Genomic DNA, 12,546 nt, shown 5'->3' with positions numbered 1-12,546 from the left:
TAGGCTATTTATTATAAGTAGAATAGCTTACCAGGTACTCACCAAACAGCTCCTTCCACTGCACCAAAGTAAGAACCAAATACTAGAGGGTGAAAAAAGTAGCACCTCCTCCCCACTCACCGAACTCCCCACTCACCGAACTCCCCACTCACCGAACTACCCACTCAACAAACTCATGTCCCCACACTCTGCTTGCAATCTGCATGTCGTTTGCTGGCTGCACCCAGACCTCTGTATTTATACTTTTTGAAGCTGAAACTGCAGCAACCGGATTTGACTGGTCAGCTACTTAACTAATCAGCTGCTCTGCAGTAGAGCCTGTTAATCCCTGCCTAAGACTGTAAGAAACTTGCTTTACTTTCTTAACCCTACTTTATCTAGAGAGTAAATCCCAGTTCAATGCTAATTTCAGACCAGATTTTTAGAATGACATTGACACTTAAAATCCCCATTCACCAAACTTGTATCTCCACACTCTGCTTGGAAGGGAATAGTTTCTCTGTATCTACTCTATGAAATCCCTTAACTTATTTTAAGCCCTCAATTAGATTACTCCTCAGCCTTCTAAACTCAAGGGAACATAAAGCAAGCCTAGTCTATACAATCTAACCTTATGATTGAACCCTATTAGCTCGGTATCATTCTCGTGAATCTGTGCTGCATCCCCTCCATAGCCAGTATATCCTTCCTGATGTGTGATGCTCACAGTTACTCCAGATGGGGGTTGAGCCAAAGCTCTGTAAAACTGAAACTTCTTCACTTTTGAATTTCCAACCCTCTTGAGATAAAGGACAACATTCTATGAACACTCTTGATTAGGTTTTGTACCAATGCAGGAACGTCTTATAATTTCTATACCTGGACACCCGAATCATTTAGCTCCTCCTCCATGTTGGTGACCTCAAAAATTCAACTAGATGAGTCTGACATCATTGACCCTTCACAAATCCATGCTAACACACCTTGATCAGCTCAACCTTGTCCAAATGTCCAGTCTCGCTGTTTCTGATGATAGATTCCTTTAGAGAACTTCCCCACAACTGACGTTAAACTGACACTTCTTGTAGTTAACTCGTTTGCCCCTCACTCCTACCTTAAATAATGGAGCGTGTTTGCAGTTTCAAAGGATGTGGAGAAAGGGCAGGTAAACGTAGTTGAGTTGCAGGGCAGCCATGATGTAATAGAATGGTAGAAGAGGCTAGAGGGGCTGAATAGCCTCCCTCTGCACAAAGTGTTGCTCTGTATTAATGTTTATTAACAAATTGTAAAATAAGATTTTCTTTACTTGTTGGTGCAGGCTCAAGTTGAGGCTAAGAAGGAACATGAAGGTGCAGTATTACTGTTAGAGGTGAGTCAGACACTTTACTATTCCCAGTAATCTTAAAGCAATCATTTCTGGATCGCAAACTTGCTGCAGTCGTTCTTTGTGTTTTATTTGTAGTTGGTAAAATCTACCCTGCCATGTGTCGATGCTATTTTGTCCAGAGATTCTGGATTCTGATTCACAGGGTCAATAGCAAGAAGTTACAATGGTTTGATTCTAAAAACTTGCAGGTGATTAAATGTGTTTGACCCATGAGGGAAATGTTGGTTCCAGTACGTGGGATGGTGTCAATCTTGGAACATGTGTGAATTAACAGCATTCAAACTACCTGCTGTTTAGCTTCAAATCTGAAATGAAATTCATTTTATTTTAAAGGTATATGAGGCCCAGAACCACATCTAATTTAAAAAGACTCTTTTGATTTGCAGCACATCAAAATAATAAGTACTGAAGTAGGTGAAATGCCTTTTAGTTACAGTATCAACCGACAATGTCAAGGGGAGGTGGTGGTGTGGTGATAATGTCACTGGACTAGTAACACAGAGCCCCAGGCTAATTCTCTGGGGACATGTGCTCGAATCCCACCACAGCAGATGGTAGAATTTGAATTCAATTAATAAATCTGGAATTAAAAAGCTAGTCTAATGGTCACCATGAAACCACTGTTGATTGTTGTAAAAACCCATCTGGTTCAGTCATAGAGTTATACAGCACAGAAGCAGACCCTTTGGTCCAAACACCCATACAATCTAATCCCATTTTCCAGCACTTGGCCCATTGCCTTGTATGCTATGGTGTTTCAAGTGCTCATCTAAATACTTCTTGAATGTTGTGAGAGTTCCTGCCTCTACCACCTCTTCAGGTAGTGTGTTCCAGATTCCACCCACCCTCTGGGTGAAAATTTTCTTCCTCAAACTCCCTCTAAACCTCCTGCCCCTTACCTTAAATCTATGCCCCCTGGTTATTGACCCCTCCACTAAGGGAAAAAGTTTCTTCCTATCTATCCTATCTATGCCCCTCAGAATTTTGTATACCTCAATCAGGTCTCCCCTCAGCCTTCTCTGCTCTAAGGAAAACAACCCTAGCCTTTTCAGTCTCTCTTCATAACTGAAATGCTCCAGCCCAGGCAACATCCTGGTGAATCTCCTCTGCACCCTCTCCAGTGCAATCACATCCTTCCTATAGTGTGGTGACCAGAACTGTACACAGTACTCCAGCTGTGGCCTAACTAGCGTTTTATACAGCTCCATCATAACCTGCCTGCTCTTATATTCTATGCCTCGGCTGATAAAGGAATGTATCCCATATGCCTTCCTAACCACCTTATCTACCTGTGCTGCTGCCTTCAGTGATCTATGGACAAGCATCCCAAAGTCCCTCTGATCCTCTGTACTTCCAAGGGTGCTACCATCCATTGTATATTCCCTTGCCTTGTTAGTCCTCCCAAAATGCATCACCTCACACTTCTCAGGATTAAATTCCATTTGCCACTGCTCTGCCCATCTTACCAGCCCATCTATATCGTCCTGTAATCTAAGGCTTTCCTCCTCACTATTACGACACCACCAATTTGTGTGTCATCTGCAAACTAACTTATCATACCTCCTGTATTCACGTCTAAATCATTAATGTACACTACAAACAGCAAGGGTCCCAGCACCGATCCCTGTGGTACACCACTGGTCACAGGCTTCCAATCACAAAAACAACCCTCGCTCATCACCCTCTGGCTCCTGCCACTAAGTCAATTTTGGATCCAATTTGCCAAATTGCCCTGAATCCCATGGGCTCTTACCTTCTTAACCAATCTCCCATGCGGGATCTTATCAAAAGCCTTACTGGTCCATGTAGTCTATATCAACTGCTTTACCCTCATCTACACATCTAGTTACCTCCGCGAAAAATTCAATCAAGTTAGTTCGACACGAGTGCCCCCTGACAAAGCCGTGCTGACTATGTCCTTTAAAAAAGGAAATCTGCTGTTACCTGGTTTGGCCTACATGTGACTCCAGTGACTCTTAAATGGCCGAGCAAGCCAGTCAGTTGTATCAAACCATGACAAAACATAAGAAAAGGAAGGAAACCATCGACCTCGGCACCAGAAACAACAAAGGTATGTCGACCCTCCAAAGTCCTCCTTACTAACATCTGGGGGCTTGTGCCAAAGTTGGGAGAGCTGTCACACAGACTAGTCAAGCAACAGCCTGACATAGTCATACTCACGGAATCATACCTTATAGACAATGTCCCAGACACCATCACCATCATCCCTGGGTATGTCCTGTCCCACTGGCATGGCAGACTCAGCAGAGGTGGCGGCACAGTGGTATACAGTAGGGAGGGAATTGCCCTGGGTGTCCTCAATATTGAATCTGGACCTCGTGAAGTCTCATGGCATCAGGTCAAACATGGGCAAGGAAACCTCTTGCTGATTATCACGTACCGCACCACCCCCCCCCCCCCCCCCTCAGCTGATGAGTCAGTACGCCTCCATGTTTAACACCACTTGGAGAAGCACTGAGGGTGGCAAGGGTACAGAATGTACTCTGGGTGGGGGACTTCAATGTCCATCACCAAGAGTGGCTCAGTAGCACCACTACTGACTGAGCTGGCCGAGTCCTAAAAGACATAGCTGCGAGACTAGGTCTGCGGCAGGTGGTGAGGGAACGAGCAAGAGGGAAAAATATACTTGACTTCGTCCTCACCAATCTACCTGTTGTAGATGCATCTGTCCATGACAGTATTGGTAGGAGTGACCACTGCACAATCCTTGTGGAGATAAAGTCCCACCTTCATATTGAGGATACCCTCCATTGTGTTGTGTGGCACTATCACCGTACTAAATGGAATCGGTTTTGAATAGACCTTCCAACTCAAAACTGGGAATCCATGAGACCCTGTGGGCCATCAGCAGCAGCAGAATTGCACTCAACCAGAATCTATAACCTCATGGCCCTGCATATCCCCCACGCTACCATTACCGTCAAGCCAGGAGACCAACCCTAGTGGCACAAATCCGCCACACTGAGAGCCCTCCTGACAATCTTAAATTGGTTGGCTGTGTAATTCTTAGCACACTGAGTATTATTTAGCAAATGTTGTCCATGCTTGCAAAACTCAAAACACAGTGTCCAACATTATGTGTGATTCCACGATTGGACAACATTTGCTAAATAATCCTCAGTGTGCTAAGAATTACACTGACAACTAACTTAAGATTGTCAGTAGGGCTCTCAGTGTGTACTGGAAGCTACATATATTAATACACAGGGCCCTGTTCTTTGCAGACAGTAAAAACATGTACAAACATTGCGCCTGTTTCAGCTAAACAAAATAAGTGACAGCTATTCGCTGGTTCATTCCTCAGGGCAATGCCTTGACCAATCAGAGTGAAGCTGCCTGGTTTAAATTTCAAACAAAGCTTGGCAGTTAACTGTCAGTCGCTGTAAACTGGTCCATTCACCATGGCAACGCCTCTACCAATCAGAGTTCACTTGCCAACCAGTCAGCACTCTCTTCTCATACAGTATAAAGTTGTTGTTTTCCCTTGCATTGGTATTCTTGTGGATTGTCCTGATGAGTGCAAGACGAAAAGCTTGGACAACATGTCCCTATTTTCAGCAATACTCAAGTTCTGTACTACCAAACAAAGGAAGATGGTTGTGGTTGTTGGAGGTCAATTATCTCAATCTCAGGACATCACTGCAGGAGTTCCTCGGGGTAGTGTCCTAGGCCCAACCATCTTCAGCTGCTTCATCAATAATCTTCCCTCCATCATCAGGTCAGAAGTGGAGATGTTCACTGATGATTGCACAATGTTCAGTACCATTCGTAAATCCTCAGATACTGAAGCAGCCCATGCCCATATGCAGCAAGACCTAGACAACAGCCAGGCATGGACTGCTAAGTGGCAAGTAACATTCACGCTCCACAAGTGCCAGGGAATGACCATCTACAACAAGAGAGAATCTAACCATCTCCCTTTGATGATCATTGGCATTATCATCGCTGAATCCCCCACTATCAACATCCTAGGGGCTACCATTGTTCAGAAACTGAACTGGAGCAGCCACATAAATACTGTGGCTACAACAGCAAGTCAGAGGCTAGGAATCCTGTGGCGAGTAACTCACCTCCTGACTCTCCAAAGCCTGTCCATCTACAAGGCACAAGTCAGGCGTGTGATGGAATACTCTCCACTTGCCTGGATGGGTGCAGCTCCAACAACACTCAAGAAGCTCGACACCATCCAGGACAAAGCAGCCTGCTTGATTGGCACCCATCCACAAACATTCACTCCCTCCACCACCGACGTACAGTGGCAGCAGTGTATACCATATACAAGATGCACTGCAGCAACTCACCAAGGCTCCTTCGACAGCACCTTCCAAACCCGCGACCTCTCCCACCTGGAAGGACAAGGGCAGCAAATACATGGGAACACCACCAACTGCAAGTTCCCCTCCAAGCCACACATCATCCTGATCCAGAACTATATCGCTGTTCCTTCACTGTCACTAGGTCAAAATCCTGGAACTCCCTTCCTAACAGCACTGTGGGTATACCTACCCCACACGGACTGCAGTGGTTCAAGAAGGCAGCTCACCACCACCTTCTCAATGGCAATTAGGGATGGGCAATAAATGCTGGCCTGGCCAGTGATGCCCACATTCCAAGAATGAATTTTTAGAAAAGTGTTTTGGAAAAATAACTTTCAAAAAGGGGATTAGATAAATACTTGAAAGAGAGAATCTTACAGGGCTATGGCGGAAGAGCGGGGGGCAGTGGGACTAATTGGATATCTCTTTCAAAGATCTGGTACAGGCATGATGGGCCAAATGGCCTCCTTCTGTGCTGTATCATTGTATAAAAATGTAATTCTGATGTGTGTGTAGATCACTGCAACACTCAATGGTCAATAAAATTACAGTCAGGGACTTGAGGTTGATGCAATGGAATTCTGCTTTGTAGTTTTCATCTAAAAATGTCACAGATTCTGTTAGTTTAGTTGCTTTTTATGGGATGTTTTATGCCATTGGTTCAGTCATCAGTACAAACACCACTCCCATGCCACTGACTCCATTCCTCTCCCTGGCAACTGTCTGAAGCTGAACCAGTCCATTCACAACCTGCGTTTTATATTTGACCTCGAGATGAGCTTCCGACCACATATTTGCTCCATCACTAAGACCACCTGGTTCCACCTCTGTAACATTGTCCAACTTCATCCCTATCTCAGCTCATCTTCTGCTGAAACCCTCATCTGCACCTTAGTTACCTCTAGACCTGACTATTCCAACGCACTCCTGGTTGGTCTCCCCCATTCCTCACTCCATAAACTTGAGGTCATCCAAAACTCTGCTGCCCGTGTCTTAACTCACACCAAGTTCCGTTCACCTATCATCCCTGTGCTCGCTGACCTACAACTGACTCCCGGTCCGGCAATGTCTTCATTATAAAATTCTCATCCCTGTATTCAAAACACTCCATGGCCTCGCCCCTCCCTATCTCTGTAATTTCCTCCATCCCCACAATCCTCCAATATATCCGCGCTTCTCCAATTCTGGCCTCTTGTCTATCCCCGATTTTAATCGCTCCACCATTGGTGGCCGTGCCTTCAGCTGCCAGGGCCCTGAGCTCTGGAATTCCCTCCCTAAACCTCTCCTTCACGCTGTCTTTTTGACCAAACTTTAGCCATCTGCCCTAATATCTCCAGCTGTGGCCGGTGTGTAATTTTGTTTGATAACACACCTGTGAAGCACTTTGGGATGTTTTACTATGTTAAAGGTGCTATATAAATATAAGTTGTTGTTGCTGACACAGGTACAATTAATTTTTGCGTTTTCTGCTGTTTTCCTGAAATCCTCCCCTAATCACATACACTCTGTACCCAGGTAAAAGTAAAATACAAGCTAGGCAGTAATTTGAACTTGACCTGCCGTTGGTACACTGATGGGATCTGATCGGACGCCCGTTTTATACCCATTGCCTGATCTTACTTTCTGTTCACTTCAGTAGAAAGTCAACAAGGGCGGAGAGTGAGGCCGAAACCGATCCAATCCCGTCAGTTTCCCACCAGGACGGTCAGGTAAACATTAAACCCCATTCCCAACTCTCATCCCATGCTTTCTGGAAACAGATGTGAGGACGATTGCCAACAGTAGCTAGATGTGAGTAGGATTGCATATATAACCAGGAGAGAGACAGAGCGCACTCTATAACAAAGGAACATAGGAGCAGGAGTAGGCCATTCAGCCCATCGAGCCTGCTCTGCCATTCAGTTAGATCATGGTTGATCATCTACCTCAACGCCACTTTCCTGCGCAATCCTTGATGTCATTAGTATCCAGATGTCTCTGGATTTCTGTCTTGAACATGTTCAGTGATTGAGCTTCCACAGCTCCCCTGAGGTAGAGAATTGCACAGATTCACCACACTGAGTGAAGAAATTCCTCCTTAAATGGTCTACCCCTTGTTCTGAGACTATGTCCCTTGGTTCTAGACTCACCAGCCAGAGGAAACATCCTATCTACATCCACCCTGTCACACCCTAAGAATTTTGTGTTTCAATGAGATCACCTCTCATTCTTCGAAACTCTGGAGAATTCAGGCTCAATTTCTGCAATCTCTCATGACAATCCCGCCATCCCAGGGATTAGTCTGATGAACCTCTTTTGAACTCTCTCTATGGCAAGTATATCCTTCCTTAGATGAGACCAAAACTGTACACAATACTCCAGGTGTGGTCTCACTAAGGCTGTATACAATTGCAGCAAGACTCTTTCCCCCTGTACTCAAATCCCCTTGCAATGAAGGCCAACATACCATTTGCCTTTCTAATTGTTTGCTGCACCTACATACTAGCTTTTAGTGACTCATGAACAAGGACACCCAGGTCCCTTTGGACATCAAAACTTCCCAACCTCTCACCATTTAAGAAATACTCTGTCTTTCTGTTTTTTCTACCAAAGTGGATAACTTTGCACTTATTCACATTATATTCCATCTGCTATGATCTTGCCCATTCACCTCACTTAGCCTGTCCAAGTCCCCTTGAAGTCTCCTTGCATCCTCCTCACAACTTACATTCCCACCTAGTTTTGTGTCATCAGCAAATTTGGAAATATTATATTTGCTCTCCACATCCAAATCATTGATATAGATTGTGAACAGCTGTGGCCCCAGCACTGATCCTTGCAGTCACCCACTAGGACATGTAGTGGGAGTTGTGAAGAAGGCATACGGAATGCTTTCCTTTATTGGAGGAAGTTATTGTTGTTGTTCTAGCCAAAGTCCCAAAGGAATCTCTCCCCATGAAAGAGAGACAGTTGGTGATGAATAGATTGAGGGTCACAACTCCACAAGCACGGAACTAGGCAAGGAGGTGTGTCTCCATGAATGACCAAAGCCAGTACGGGAATTGAACTCACGCTGTTGGCGTCTTTCTCTATCATACTCTAGCCGTCTAAACTAACCAACCCCACCCCATTGGCCGAGGTATAGAATACAAAAGCAGGGATGTGATGTGATGCGGGAACTGTATAAAACAGTGGTTAGGCCACAGCTGGAGTATTGCATACAGTTCTGGTCACCACATTACAGGAAGGATATAATTACTCTGAAGAGAGTACAGAGGATATTTACAAGCATGTTACCAGGGCTTGAAAATTGCAGCTATGAAGAAAGATTGGATCAGCTAGGGTTGTTTTCCTTAGAACAGAGGAGGCTGAGGGGTGACTTAATTGATGTGTATCAGGCCTGTGTCCTCAGTACCTTGCTCTATGGCAGCGAGGCCTGGACAACGTATGCCAGCCAAGAGCGACGTCTCAATTCATTCCATCTTCGCTGCCTCCGGAGAATACTTGGCATCAGGTGGCAGGACCGTATCTCCAACACAGAGGTCCTCGAGGCGGCCAACATCCCCAGCTTGTACACACTACTGAGTCAGCGGCGCTTGAGATGGCTTGGCCATGTGAGCCGCATGGAAGATGGCAGGATCCCCAAAGACACATTGTACAGCGAGCTCGCCACTGGTATCAGACCCACCGGCCGTCCACGTCTCCGCTTTAAAGACAAAAACAAGAAATGCTGTAACCACTCAGCAGGTCTGGCAGCATCTGTGGAAAGAGAAGCAGAGTTAACGTTTCGGGTCAGTGACCCTTCTTCGGAACTAGCAAATATTAGAAACGTCACAGATTATAAGCAAGTGAGGTGGGGGGTGGGGCAAGAGATAACAAAGGAGAAGGTGCAGATTGGACCAGGCCACATAGCTGACCAAAAGGTCACGGAGCAAAGGCAAACAATATGTTAATAGTGTGTTGAAAGACAAAGCATTAGTACAGATTAGGTGTAAATACACTGAATATTGAACAGCAGCAAGTGCAAACCTGAAAAAAACAGTGGGTAAGCAAACTGAACAAACTAAGATGAAATGAAATAAATGCAAAAAAAGATTGTAAAAAATGTAAAAAAAGAATGTAAAAAAAAGGAAGAAAAAATAACTAAAAATGAAAGTAAAACGGGGGGCTGTCATGCTCTGAAATTATCCGCTTTAAAGACGTTTGCAAACGCGACATGAAATCCTGTGACATTGATCACAAGTCGTGGGAGTCAGTTGCCAGCGTTCGCCAGAGCTGGCGGGCAGCCATAAAGACAGGGCTAAAATGTGGCGAGTTGAAGAGACTTAGTAGTTCGCAGGAAAAAAGACAGAGGCGCAAGGAGAGAGCCAACTGTGTAACAGCCCCGACAAACAAATTACTCTGCAGCACCTGTGGAAGAGCCTGTCACTCTAGAATTGGCCTTTATAGCCACTCCAGGCGCTGCTTCACACACCACTGACCACCTCCAGGCGCTTACCCATTGTCTCTCGAGATAAGGAGGCCCAAAAGAAAGAAAAAGAAAGAACAAAATTATGAGGGGCCTAGCTAGATAGAGTAGACAGGAAGGACTTGTTTTCCCGAGCGGAGAGGTCTATCTCATCTTCTTTGGCCTCCAGCGAATATAATCCTAACCGACTCAATCTCTCCTCATATATCAGTCCCGCCATCCCAGGAATCAGTCTGGTAAACCTTCGCTGCACTCCCTCTATAGCAAGAATATCCTTCCTCAGATAAGGAGACCAAAACTGCACACAGTATTCCAGGTGTGGCCTCACCAAGGCCCTGTATAATTGCAGCAAGACATCCCTGCTCCTGTACTTGAATCCTCTCGTTATGAAGGCCAACATACCATTTGCCTTTTTTACCGCCTGTTGGACCTGCATGCTTACCTTCAGCGACTTGTGTACAAGAACACCCAGGTCTCGTTGCCTATTCCCCTCTCTCAGTTTATAGCCGTTCAGATAATAATCTGCCTCCCTGTTTTTGCTACCAAAGTGGATAACCTCACATTTATCCACATTATACTGCATCTGCCATGCATTTGCCCACTCACGCAACTTGTCCAAATCACCCTGAAGCCTCTCTGCATCCTCCTCACAACTCACCCTCCCACCTAGTTTTGTGTCATCTGCAAATTTGGAGATATTACATTTAGTTCCCTCATCTAAATCATTAATGTATATTGTGAATAGCTGGGGTCCTAGCACCGATCCCTGCGGTACGCCACTAGTCACTGCCTGCCATTCGGAAAAAGACCCGTTTATCCCTACTCCTTGTTTCCTGTCTGCCAACCAATTTTCTATCCATCGCAGTACACTACCCCCAATCCCATGCGCTTGAATTTTACAAGCTAATCTTTTATGTGGGGCTTTATCGAAAGCCTTCTGAAAGTCCAAATAAATCACATCCACTGGCTCCCCCTCATCGACTCTACGAGTTACATCCTCGATGAATTCCAGTAGATTTGTCTAGCATGATTTCCCTTTCATAAATCCATGCTGACTCTGCTCGATTCTACCACTGTTCTCCAAGTGCTCTGCTATAAAATCTTTGATAATGGACTCTAGAATTTTCCCCACTACCGACGTCAGGCCGTTCCCGTCCTATTGTCTGTAAATCAGATACCCTCCTCTCCAGGAAGCCATCAGATTCCCACAGCTCCTAGACTTTAAGGAATCTATTGATTCTAAAGTGCTTTCTACTATGGAGTACCCTGTGCCTCGTCCAGCTCCCCAGTGCCAGGCTCACATTGGTGCCAACCGTAAAGAACTGGAAAAGGTCATTATTAGCAGCTGGTAAAATTGCATTGTGTGAAATTTCCTTTTGATAAAAAGATGGGTGTCCAGCATTCTGTTTGTAAATTGAAAATAGCAACTAAAAAAGAGGCAAAGACTTTAATTTGAACCAAGAGAAATTATCCCATGCAACTGAACAATGGGTCCACCTGCATTTGAAGCATTCTTTTCATTCCTTCTCAGGCTGTGGACATCACTGGCAAGGCCAGTATTTATCGCCCATCCTTAAGTTGCCCTGAGAAGGTGCTGGTGAGCTGCCTTCTTAAATCTTTGTAGAGGTTTGATACAACTGAGTGACTTACTGGACCACTTCAGAGGGTAGTTGAGAGTTAGGTTGCCTAATGTGGGTCTGGAGTCACATATAGGCCAGACTGGGTAAGGACATTAATGGACCAATTGGGTTTTATCACAATCCAATCACTTTAATTCATACCAATATTTTATTTTAACACTTTAAAAGAAAACCTGAATTCAAACTGCCCTGGTTGGATTTGAATATCCACTTACTGGATTATTTGTTTACCAGTCCACTAATGTAACCACTTCACTACTGTATCTCTGTCAAAGCTTAGCTCAGAGCTCACCAATTTCCTGGCAACACAATCTCAGGAAATTCCCCCCTGCACACATTCATCTGTGGTGCAGCTTTTGAAGTCTATTTTTAAGTCTCCCTTGCATTCTTTCCTGCAGCAATTGTATATTTTGATGGTTACAGGTATAAGCAAGTTTTTTTGAAGGGAATTTTTGTTAACGATGACAGTATTGGTGCATTTTTAGGGCGTTGTCATGGTTTCCTGCTATGTTAGTGTTTGACATTGCAATTCCACATTTGTTTCTGTGTTATAACATCATCGCCTGACGTTACACTTTATACAGTGACAGTCACTTGGGTTGTAAAACCCTCTGGGATTTTTTAAAGGAAATCTGCTGCCCAAAAAAAGGGAGCATGCAAATCAAAGAATTAATTTTTGAAAAATCCCTAAACACTATGTGAGGGGACCAGATGAGATACTTTCCCTCTCCCCTCTCCTCCCCTTCCCCTCTCCCC

The 12,546-nt window shown here is 44.8% G+C and overlaps 1 protein-coding gene across 6 annotated transcripts in view; it reads left to right on the top strand.

Annotated features, from left to right (window-relative positions):
- rimbp2b (RIMS binding protein 2b) overlaps positions 1–12,546 on the top strand; it is a 480,114-nt gene that overhangs the window by 354,372 nt on the left and 113,196 nt on the right. For all 6 annotated transcript variants that reach the window (XM_068054578.1, XM_068054577.1, XM_068054576.1 and 3 more), the window contains one exon: positions 1,298–1,348. In XM_068054578.1, the coding sequence (XP_067910679.1) occupies positions 1,298–1,348 (51 nt within the window). The remainder of the gene's footprint in view (positions 1–1,297; positions 1,349–12,546) is intronic.

This window comes from Heterodontus francisci, chromosome 23 (genome assembly GCF_036365525.1).
Source record: "Heterodontus francisci isolate sHetFra1 chromosome 23, sHetFra1.hap1, whole genome shotgun sequence".
NCBI classification, from domain to species: domain Eukaryota; kingdom Metazoa; phylum Chordata; class Chondrichthyes; order Heterodontiformes; family Heterodontidae; genus Heterodontus; species Heterodontus francisci.
Note: the sequence above shows the minus strand (reverse complement) of the source record. Positions and strands in the feature narration are given on the sequence as shown.